At 31.0% G+C, this 12,638-nt stretch overlaps 2 protein-coding genes across 2 annotated transcripts; one reads left to right on the top strand and one right to left on the bottom strand.

The window, feature by feature from the left end:
• Window positions 1-345: 345 nt before the first annotated feature.
• On the bottom strand, window positions 346-2,123 carry LOC137823960 (uncharacterized). Its single transcript, XM_068629345.1, has 2 exons — window positions 1,172-2,123; window positions 346-1,088 (listed from the first exon to the last, which is right to left on the bottom strand). Exons 1-2 carry the CDS (start codon window positions 2,035-2,037, stop codon window positions 449-451), a joined length of 1,506 nt encoding a protein of 501 aa, XP_068485446.1. The 5' UTR covers window positions 2,038-2,123; the 3' UTR covers window positions 346-448.
• Window positions 2,124-8,874: 6,751 nt separating this feature from the next.
• On the top strand, window positions 8,875-9,874 carry LOC137825390 (uncharacterized). The gene is made up of 4 exons (XM_068631064.1): window positions 8,875-9,027; window positions 9,098-9,156; window positions 9,316-9,633; window positions 9,751-9,874. Exons 1-4 carry the CDS (start codon window positions 8,875-8,877, stop codon window positions 9,872-9,874), a joined length of 654 nt encoding a protein of 217 aa, XP_068487165.1.
• The last annotated feature ends 2,764 nt before the right edge of the window (window positions 9,875-12,638 follow it).

Consider the following 12,638-nt stretch of genomic DNA (forward strand, 5'->3'; position numbering starts at 1 on the left):
TAAATTATTTGAAATCATGTATAATATTCCATAAAAGATAATTTTTTTATAATTTTTTAGTATTATTTTTAATTAAATAATTTATTATTTAATATAATACATGCATATTGATCCAATCTCTCTAAAAGTAATTGTGCAACTTTTTAAGTAATATTTGCATAACATAAATAGTTTTAAAAACAAGTTAATTTTATTCCTACAAATCTAAGTATACAGCATAAATATATAAATAGTTTTTATTTCATTTGCTTTGTAATAATCAAGAGTAAAGGGAGATAAAAAAAATCACTTTTCATCATTAAAATTAAATTTTTGTAGGGTGATTGTGTGTGTGAGAAATAAAACAGGCCATTAATTTGAGTATATTATTTTCTTTACTGTTATAATCAGTGGTAGAAAAAAATGAAAAATATGATATGTAATAAATTTGTGATACAGATTCAATAAACTATGCAATTTTGAGGTAGACTGTTTCTTTAAACTGGAATCTTTTGGTTTCATGGTAGAATGTCTTGTACTTGTTAGGCCAATATGTTAACCATATCCAACCTCTTACCTCCCACTCCATCGTCTTCCCCACAACACCTTTATCCACTTTCCAACACACCCTTTCTCCATATTCATCACCTGCAAAAATAACCCCTCCTTGCCTAGTGAAAGGACGATAAACACTTGAGTACCTGTCTTTGAACCATGACTTTGGGTTAAACATCGCAACCTTTGAAGGCTTTGACGAGAACACTTCCTTCCCATCGGTGCTATCATGAAGAAACCAGTTCAAATTTCCACTGTACCCATTAACAGATTCTTCGAATTTCCACGGCTTTAAGCTCACAGTTGTGGATTCTCCTGCCGATACGCTGAGTCCCATATAAGGGTTCGGTGGATCGAACGAGGCTTCTATTCCTTTCTCCACTCCAAACTCTATTACCGGATTCTCCGAGGATTTCCCAACTGATACACTCAACACTTGGTGTTGAAGCGTGGGGGTTAGTTGCAGCGAGATTCTTGAAGGAAAATGTTTTTCAGCTGCACCTGCTCCTCGCTCTCTCATCATACTGTCATCTACTAGTTTCAAAACATCGCATCTTTCCACAGAAGCGTAAATATTTCAGCAGTTCAACATGATAAAAAAACAAACGAAGAATGAAAACACCTTCATATTAATTACCTTATGTTGTCAATGTTCACCACGATTTCGACCCATTTCTCTTTCATTATGACTTTGTAGTTGAATTGAAGAACGCCTTCAAGTTGTTGATATTTGAGAGAGAATTGAAGTCTCTTGTCAGGTGGATGGTTGTTTGCATTCACAACATCCATGCTTATGACGGGGCAGTATAATTGAACTTTCCATAACCCACCTGTTGAGAATGCATAAGAAAATAGAGGTGATGGAGTTCTGAAGGTGATGTGACCATTGGGATGTGTTTCTTGGAGCTCCACAATCCAATTTGTGATTGCAAGGTTCACGGAACGCATCCACTGCTCTTCTAAGTTGGAACCCAAGAGTTTCATTAGTAGCTTCGATGCTTGCCTTGACTCACACCCTGCCAGTTGTTCTTTCAAAGTGCTGAGACAATTATAACGAAGATCAGAAGGGGCTTCGTATATGCAAACTAGGAACAAGAGAGTGAGGAAAGCAAGGTTGAAAATGTCTTGGAAATTAGAAATAGAGTCAAGTTTGGGAAACTTGATATAGGAAACCTTCTTCTTGTTGGAGCCATAATGAAGGATATCTTGTATGAAATTAACAAGGAGATTGGAAATGGTTTCACCATCTGTTAACCTCATGGTTTTGGTGTTAGGTTTGAAAGGTTTAGAGGTCCAAAGAGATATAGGGATGCTGAAATCTGCCACAATGGCTAAAGAGAGACTTGAGGATTGGTGGTGATTTTTTGCTATGATAAGATTAAGTGATGGTTGAGATGAGTTTGTGGAACACATGCTCATAGACATGGAATCTGTTTTCCATTCTGAGATTGGTGGACTGTTTTGAATCCATGAGAACACATCAAGAAATCTGTAATAAGCCATGGCATAAACCTAGCTAGGTGTTGGTTGTGGGGCTTCAGATGTTCGTCAAGTTCTCTATTTAACAGACGAAAAGTAAATTAGCAAAGATTCTTGTTGGGCAAGAAAGGTCAAAAGTAGTAGTGCATGTGATTTGTATGATGATATTAGAATTTGGGAAAAGCAAGATAGAATATTTGTAAGTAGAAGATAAAGACTTTTTCTTGTGTTCTATCGTTTCCCTCACATATGGTAACTGTCTAAAAATGCATGCATGATTTTAGCATAGCTACAAGACGCAATAATAAAACCAAAAGTGGAATCATTTATTTAGATAGGATTGTTTAACTTTGCTATAGTTTATATTTTAATTTATCTCAACCCAGTTTAGTATCTAATATTCTTTTAATAATTATGTATTTTAAATTGAAGATGTGTCAATTGCTTACTGAGAAATATTTGATTGTCCACCACGTTAGTAGCATTTTTGTGGTTCTTTACGTGGCTTCACTTTGAAGCCTTTGAATCTGGTTGCAGATAACACTATGTCTCTGTAATGGAAATATTCGTTATTCACTCAATAAGTGATGAAATTCTCTTTCAACAAATTATGACAGAAAAATAACATAAAATAAGAGAAGGAAGAGCAATCATAGATTTACATTTATTACTTGACGTGTGGCACTTGAAGGGCAAGGGCATCTTTTGTTTGTAAAATGGGCATTGGATTCTCTACCCACATGCGTGAAAATCTTAGCTAGATATAGTGCTTATTTAACCAATATACCTAGTGTTTTAGCTAGGAAACTTTTTTAGTTGGAACTCGGATTCGTGTCTAATGGAATGTTTGTCAATAATAGTTCATATTCGCAAGTTGCTTACTTTGTTAACATTTTCCATTTGTGCATGTTAAATTGTTAATAACGTTCATGGAAGGATGACACTAACAAGGAGAAAGATGGATTATTGGTGATATATATATATATATATATATATATATATATAGTTCCTACAGGTTCGAATTATTTTTTTTGGTGCATTCCTTCGGGTTTAGGGATCTTCGATCGTTTTGGATTTTCGATGTTTTTGGATTTTCGATGTTCTTAGATCTTCAATCTTCTCAACAGGATACTTATAATTGTGCTCCGATGTTTAAGTGAATTTAGATTTGACTATATAGTTTAGGGTTCAAATTTCATTACATTCTACCTTGAGAAATTCACTTATTTGTTTGGGCTTTAAGTTGTATGGGCGATAATTTCTGGCATGTTTACTTTGTGATCTTTGCTAATAATATTGTTAGGTTTCACACACTATTGAAAAGTTAGAAATGTAATGTGCTCAGATGTCGAAATGCCAGATAGGTATACGAATACTCAACTCTCATAAATTCGACAATTAATACATATATATGTAAACATCTGAGTTCGAATGTATATGTATATTTACGGTTTGACAGTACATATACATATGTGTGTCTATATATATATATAAAGATGTGTCATACATATACATAGAAATAACATTGTGTTTAAGAATGTGAAACTTGACATAGTAGAATTATTTATTGTTCACACAACTAAAAAATGGTTATTGATAACTTACAGATTTTAAATTGGCTAAGTAGTCTTATGTTGAATGGTGTTTTGACCTTATTATTGATTAAGATCTATAAAGAAAATCACAATAAGGATACACAATGTATAATTGTTTTCTTTTTGCTTAAATATTTTGTTTGCTCTCACTTAATCTTAATATTAGTCAGGGACATTGGTTTTGTTTCTTCTGCAGATATACTCTGTTTGCGGATTCTCAAAACAAATCCAAGCTATGAGAGAGTTTTCTATATCATATATGCCCTCAAACTATAGCTACAATTGAACTTTGAAAGGAATATAGGTGCACCAATGATCAATGATGCAAAGCCAAGGAGACAATTTTAGTCTAATAATAGACATAATATATTTGGTATTGATGAACATGAAGCAGAGAAGGATGCAAAGGTCCCAAGGTGACATTTTTTTTCCCCAAAACAAACACTTTCATGAAATTCTACTAGATAAGACGAATGGTAAATAGCCTGAGGCATCAATGGGACTTTTTTTTATGGGATAAATTTTGAATGTATATATTTTTTTTTGGGAAGTTTACATTGATAAGTTTTTTGTAGTTTGACTTGGGTGGATATGGATGGGATCATTGGTCAGTTTGCTGCTGAAAAATGGATGAAAATATGTAACTTTATGCATATTAAACTAAAAAGAACAGGAATATCGTCATTCTATTTTTTAAACATTGTTAGATTTTTTTTTTAAAAGGTTGTAGTACTCTAATTATTTTTTTTTTTCTTTATAAAGGGATTAGAGTACCCTATAACATTGTCATAGCGACATTATGATGCAAAACCTAAATCACTTTATTAAAAGACATAATATCTATTAATGTTAACCAATATTTGTTAATCTAATATACTAATTAACTTTTAATTAACTATCTTAATTATATTATGCTTTCGTGTTACATAACTCTATTTTATTTTATTAATTGTATTAAAGAACCAAGAAATTATTATATTATTTTGCATACGATTACAATATTTCTAAAATTACATTTTTACTACACGAATTAAACTAATATTTAAGAAAAAATAAATGTGCCTTAATATAATGTATGTATTATATATTACAATTTACTTTTGTTTTCACAGCAATATATTAGAATTTACTTATTAATATAGTTATTATAGTAAGGTAACTATATATTATGATGATTTTTAATACTAGAATTACAACTTTAATCATTAATATAACTTTTTTTAGTGTTAGTTATCAATAAAATAATCTACATTAGAAGACCGAGAGACTCTCCAATTATTTTTAATGGAAGGATCCACTAAAAGGAATATTACACTTACAAAGTCTAATGTAGATGAGAAAAGGGTTTAGTAGAGGAAGAAAAAATTTGGAAGTAAAGAAAGTATATAGTAATTATTTCAAATGAAGTGTATTATGGTTTTTGAATGGGGAGAAAGCTGAAAGTTATATTCTATTCTGTTTGATTGATAATGGAAAATATGAATCATAAGTCTGACACAGTTTGGAATATTTAATTTGAAGTGTTATCCACTCTCATACACGCAATTCATCAAAAGAAAAGGAACGAACCTTGGTGAATTATGAATTTATGATGATCACGAAGGGTATATACCCAAATGAATGCTTATGTTAACTATTTTCTTACTCTTAACCAACTTTAAAGAAAAGAAATATATATATATATATATATATATATATATATATATATATATATATGCTTCCATTTCTGCTTTGCTGCCTAATCCATTAAGTTTCAACGTATTCATTCGTATCGATATATATCAGTAAACCTAAGAATATATTCCTACTTTTGGATTACAAATACTTAATACTTTTTTATAGAAAAGGAAAGTGTAGTTGTTGTATACACAAGGAACTATACTCTTTTTTACGTTACATGTTACATGATACGATCTATTAAGAACACTTAACATTACAAGATTTTAAGGAAATTCTCTTATGGATCAGTTCGTCTTTGTTTGATTTCCTTTGGAAGATTAAAGCTTTTTTTTGGAAGACTAAAACTTTGTCCTCAATTCAATTTACTACTTGGTTAATTTAATTGCTTATGAGGATAATTTGGAAACACTAGGGGATGCAGTTGCTAGTAACTTATGTTGTTTTTGCAGGCTTAATGTAGAGACAACTTGTCATTTATTTTTTGAATGTAAATTTGTTTGGTTAGTTTGGAACTAGTGCTACGTTTGGTTGGGGTTGGCATCGATGGACCATTTTAATCCCGCCTCACATTTCTTACATTTTAAACTGTTAAACATACTTGTTATGGCAATGATGTATGTGGATGTGTTTGAATTGCAATTGTTGGTGAAATTTGGAAACATTGGAACAAACACTTTTTAAAAGGCGAAATGATTAATCATTCTGGAGTGTTCACATTGGTTCAATTAAAGGTATGGTCCTGAGTTACATCTAAAATAGCTTATGCCTAGCTTTTTTATTCCGATTGGTGCTTTGTCCCTCTGACTTTTATGTTTTTTATTAAGTGATTATGAACTTCAAGATATTTTCTTTATGTAGTATGAATGTGTGGTGTTGGTTTGTTATTTGGTGACTTGTTTTTTCGTTTAGTCTAATAGGCTTTTTGGCAAACTGTAAGGGAAAGGTGAGATTTGTTATATTGTGTTCGGTATAAGGGTTGGATCATCTTCGAAGTGGTTCATATTATTTATTTTTTATTGTTGATAAAATAACATAACACTTAACAAATTATTATTTTATTATAATATAATGTTTTATTCTAAAAAATAGTTATAAAGTAATTGTTTTTTTTATTATTTGGACTGCAAACTTTATTGCCTATACTATTACTGCATACTACCACATTGGATACAAAAGGATTTAGATTTAATTAATTGTCAGATTAATTAACTAGTAGAATTAGACACTTTAATATATCCTTTTAAACCTTTAATTTAATAGCTTGAGTGGTACTAAGAGAAATTATTTATATTAAATAAACCAAATGTTTAAGGATGTTTTCTCAGTGTGTGAAGATTGATTGTATAGAAATTAGGCAAATTATGAGAAACCTAAGCCTTATGGAATGGTTAGGAATGAAACCAGGTTCATGAGCGTGCTGTTTTCTAATTAAAGAGAACAATAAATGATAATGACCCTTCTGTCGTAAATAGGAATACAACCTTATATAAGACATAAGATATTGAAGTTAGACCCTATTACTAAATTTGGTATTCATTTTTAACTATTTGTGTTAAATCGTTTCTTAAAATTACTTCATATATAAATATTTTAGAAAGTAACACTTTTATACTATTCATAACAAATTTAATTTATACAGATATTGATTTTCACTTTCAACTAAATTTAGTTTGTTTTTTTATATTAACTTTATCTTGTATAAGTATCTTTACAATTATGATAGGATCATATCATGTTGATCTAATAGAAGAGACGTAAATTTTCACTTTATGCGAGATCTACCAATGTTGCGTATAAGTAGTTTGTGTCTTAATTCTATAACAAAACACGACACGGGTGTATGTGTTTTAAGCTTTTCTGAATCCAATAATGGAATTCATTCCCAATTTCAAAGTGATTTGTGGGTGAAGGATTTTGTGATTTTCGTCCAATTCAATGGAGTTTTGGAAAATATTTGCCTAAATACCTTAGGGATACTCTTGTCTCTCTTTTGAGGGTCACCATAAAAGAAGCCTTAAATATATAAATATATAATTTTGAAACTATATCAATTATTAAATCAATAAAAATACACTACAAGAGAATCCGTAATTACTAACTAATTAGTTAAAGAAAATCCAATTCATTATATTGATTAAGTTAGATATTATTTTATAAATTAAAAAATTATTGATATTTAAAGTAGTTTTTATTAATAATAAATGTTTATGAAATAATTTGTAAATTGATATTTAACATTAGTTACCAAAAGTTTTAACTAAATTAGTCACTAATTTAATTAAATAATAATTTAAAATATAAAGTAGTTAATAGGTAATATTAAATATCAATTTAGAAACTATTTTATAATTTTTTATTAATAAAGAAATTATTTTAAATATTAATAATTTTTTAATTTATAAAATAGTATTTAACTTAGTCAATACAATGAATAATTATTTATAGTATTTAAATTAGTTTTATTTGAAATCTAGGTTAAAATGGGTAAAGTTTTTAATTTATTTAACTAAAAAAAGGTCATACTACAATTGTATCTTAGAGACTCATTAGTAAAAATGTGACAATAAATAAAGAAAGAGAAGAGGAAAAAGCATTGAGATTTTTGCATACTCACCAAACTACATATTTTTGAATGACGATTGAGAATTTCTTCACCGTTAGATCAAATTGATTTGTGGACACGAGGTTTATCAAAAATTTCGTAGGTTTCAATTGTTAGATTGTTGACACAAGGTTTAGAATGAGATAAATGGTGCTCCTTTCTTGGAGTTTTTTTATTTCTTTTTTTCTAATTTTAGAGATTTTTTATTATTTTTTGTTGTTGATTGAATGCATTATTTGTACTTGTAAGAGAATATAGGTTTTTATTCTAGTTAAAGATTTTTGTATTTCTTGTCCTAGGATTTTTCTTATGCGGATTTACTTTTATGTGAGTTTATTTTTGTGATTCTCACACATTTTTGTAAAAATTGAGAAAATTTTATTCTACTACTTATTACTCTGTTTTAAATTATTATTTTATTAGTTTGATACATTTGTTAACTTATGGCAATTGCTTCCTGCACCCAATCAATTGTGACTGGCACCCGATACACTTTTAAAAATCCTAAAATGTCCTTGTCTTTTTCATTTATGAAAACATTGAATGGTGAGGAAAAGGAAGTTCATGAATGTGTGAAGCTTTGCTTTGAGCTGCAAAAGAGAAGGTTGTGCTTCGTTCATTGTTGCTAAGTTGAGTGTAAGCTTCGTTTGCTAAGTTAATGAAGTAAGTAATCCATTTTCGTTCTTTTTTGGTTTTTTTCTCGAGCTCAGCTGGTCCTGGATATCAGAATCTGGAATTCTTTTTTTTTTTGCCTACGGATATTAATATCCGGAAGTCAAAATTTTCAATATGGATATTAATATCCAGAACTATTCGTTGCTTCCGGACGCTGATATCCGTAGTTCATAATTGCCTTACGGATGAAAGTATCTGAAACTAGTATTTGCAATCCAGATATATATATCCAGAAGTTAACTGTTGATATTTTTTTGGTTATGGATTAATTTATCCGGAAGTGAAGTGTTCATTTTTTTCAACAGCCGAATGGATACAACAGAGTCATACATGGGAGTTTTAGGGGAGATTGATGTGTGGGATGGATTAGATGATGTTGATCTGGAGCAGTCAACAAGTTATAACGCATTAGATAATGAACACAGGGCACATGAATGTAGTGAGGCATTTTCTACAAATGAGGTATGGTCAATGTTGGGTTGTGAATGTTTTTTTTATGAATTATTTTTAAATTTGGCATATGTTATTGTAGGTATTTCGTGATCGAGATGAGCTGTTAGAATGGGCGAGAAGTGTTGGCTATAGTTATGGGTTTGTCATTGTTATATTAAGTTAAGATACATGGACGGGCCAACGAGGAATGATGACCTATGTATTGTTAGGTTGTGAGAGATGAGGTAAATACAGACGGTATAAAAAAAAAGTAGATGTCAGTCGAACTAGAAGTAGGAAGTGTGAGTGTCCTTTCAGATTGCGAGGCAAACCAGTCAAAGGTGGTCAAGGGTGGATGGTTGAATTAATTTGTGGTTCTCACAATCATGACTTGGCAGAGACAATGGTGGGTCATCCGTATGCTGGAAGGTTAAGTATAGAGGAAAAGGTTATGGTTGAGGATATGAGTAAAACTGCGGTGAAGCCAAGAAATATTTTACTAACCATGAAAGAGAGAAATGATAAGAATGTGACAACGATTAAGCAGGTTTATAATGCAATCACTGTTCTCCGAAGATCACAACGAGGTCACAGAACAAAAATGCAGCAACTGATGTTGTTATTGGAGCGAGACAGGTATGTGCATTGGTGTAGGTGTGATGAGGTCTCTAATATTGTGCAAGATATATTTTGGACACACCCAGATTCAGTAAAATTGGTGAACTCATTTAATATTGTCATATTAATGGATAGTACGTACAAGACGAACAAGTATAAGATGCCGTTACTTGAGGTTGTTAGGATTACGTCTACAGGTTTGACTTTCTCCGTTGCATTTTGTTTACCAGCAGCAGAAAAGGAAAATAATTTTTTTTGAGCCCCTTGACAGACTTAAAGGGTTGTTTTTTAGAGTTGATTCATGCCCTAGGGTGGTGGTATGTGATAGAGATGTTGCCTTAATGAATGCAATTAGAATGGTGTTTCCTGAATCTTATAATTTGCTCTGTCGGTTTCACATTGATAAAAATGTGAAAGCAAAATGTAAAATGTTGGTGCATCCAAGAGAGGCATGGGTTCATGAGGTTCTCCTAACTTATTTATCTTCCTCCCATGTGAAACCACCTTCAACTCACCACGATCCTACAATAATCAACATATATCATCAATAAATAGATACATACTAAATTCAAAAAATTATCTTTCGTTACTTACCAAACCATTCCACAACTGTCTGGCTACATGATGTTCATAATTAATGAGTAAGGACTTATCCAATGGCCCTCCTGGATAGCCTTCATCATCCACTTCAACTTCTTCTTGTTCAATATGATCTTCAAACTGTTCATTTAGAATTGACGTACTTGGGGCACCTCGTTTTCTTCTCACCGATGCAGTTGGTCGCACACGGTCCAAATTAGAACTTCCTCCACCTCTAGTCCTCACCATCTAACATTCAATCCAACATATATAAAAATTTATAACACATATAGCATAAAAGAACATATAAATTAATCCATACAAGCAAAACAACAACACTAATACGGATATTAATATCCACAAGACAACAACAAATTTCGGATAAAAATATCCACAACACATAACCCTAATACGGATAAAAATATCCGCAACCCTAAACTATATTTCGGATAAAAATATCCGTAAGTCAAAACACACTTACGGATAAAAATATCCGAACCCCAAACTCATTTACGGATAAAAAAAACCGGAACTAAATTCTCCCTTACGGATAAAAATATTCGCAACTCTCAAAAGTCACTTGCGGATAAAAATATCCACAACTCTCAAAGGTCACTTGCGGATAAAATATCTGCAACTCTCACTCACTTACGGGTAAAAATATCCGGAAGCATGACGTACCTTTGACTCTGGTGCTCTGCCTGCGATAATGAAGGTCACGGTGGGTGCAGAAGAATGGAGAAGAACGTCGCTCACGGTGGTTGGACAACAAGCTTGCTCACGGTGGCTGGACAACACGGTGGCTCGGTGGTTGCGGCACTGCTTCAGGCACAATGGAATGGAAGAAGAGAAGAATAGGGTTGGTGCAGGAAATTGGGTGCATATCACAATTATACTTTTCAGAATTTCATTAAGGGTATATTTGTCTTTTACTATTAGGTGATTGGGTGCCAGTTAGAATGTGTTGGGTGCAGGGAAAATGTGCCTTAACTTATTTAGTTTTTCTGTTTTAAGTTATTGAGCTTTGTTTGTTTGACCCAACTTTTCTTTTCTGTTTCAGTTAGGTCTTAGTCTTTTTTTCTTATATATACACCATGTATTTTACTTTTCTCTGTCTTTCTCTCTTTTATGCTTAAGTCATTGTCTCTTTTTCATTTGCAATTAGGGTTCATCAGAATCTCTCTTTCTTCATTGCAATTACGTGTGCTCAATTTGATGCACCACATCAGACAATGAATATTCATCTTCATTGACTATTGACTGTAATAACATTCATAAGAGGAATATTAAAATTCTTTGGTTTAGGAACTTTCTTTTGGAGCTTGCTTAAATGATGAAAAAAAAATTGAATAGTGGAGCTTATTATTTTTGGAAGGAAAATTAACGAAGGACTTAATATTTGTGAAGAAAATGCATTTTTTTATCACGAATTCATAAAAGTTAAATTTCATATTTGATGAAGAACAAGATTTTTGAACTATGATAATTGTTGTTATTTTATAAGATATTTTGTAGATAAAAATATATATAATTTTGTTGTTAATACATGCAAGAACTTTGAGAGAAGATTGATTTCCTACTTGTTTCTAAATTAGTAAATGACAATTAATTGTACTTTATTAGAGAATCTTGTAGAATTGTAGTACAAATATTCATATTACAAATCATTTCAATGATTTTCAAAGATGTTTTGATTAGTTGTCAGTTTAGTATCAAAAATTGTTAGCGATGTTTTGTGACTTTTAGTATAAAAATTGTTAATGATGTTTGTGACTATTCATAGTGCTAATTTTGCTTTATTCTTAGGAGATGTATTTTGCTTCCATAATCAGTATTTCTCTAATGGTAATATATTTAATGACAAAGAGAAACACTTATAATGAGAAGATCAGAAGGAAGACAAATTCATCTTGGTTAAAAGTTTGTTACAAAAAGTAAGGTTAGATATCAAAAGAAATAATTGAAGCGTAATGATAGACATAAAAGTTAGAGAAATGCAAATCTCAATACAAGAATGTTGTGTGTGATTATTGACACAAAAATGATACATAAAAAAATATTTCATCTAGAAAAGTGAGAATAAAGATAAAGAAAGACAAGTAATAAAACAAGGACTATGATAATGGTGATCGTGCAATTAATGCTACTAGTGATGCTAATATTATTCTTCATCATTATGATTCAATAAATCTGGTACTTGATGTGAGCGTGTGGATAATTGGTAGGGATGTTAGATGTATGTTACAACTAGGAAGAATTTCTTCACATCTTACATTCCATGTGACTTTGGAGTTTTGAACATGAACAAAGCTGAAATCGTGCTCTGCATATACGATTTTAGTGTAAGTTTCATACAACTGAAGTAGTGCATGAGTGACACAGCTTCAATTATATTACTTTTCATTGAAGTCGTGCTATAGTTAAACATAATCCAAGACTTAATG

The sequence above is a fragment of the Phaseolus vulgaris genome, chromosome 8 (assembly GCF_000499845.2).
Source record: "Phaseolus vulgaris cultivar G19833 chromosome 8, P. vulgaris v2.0, whole genome shotgun sequence".
NCBI classification, from domain to species: Eukaryota; Viridiplantae; Streptophyta; class Magnoliopsida; order Fabales; family Fabaceae; genus Phaseolus; species Phaseolus vulgaris.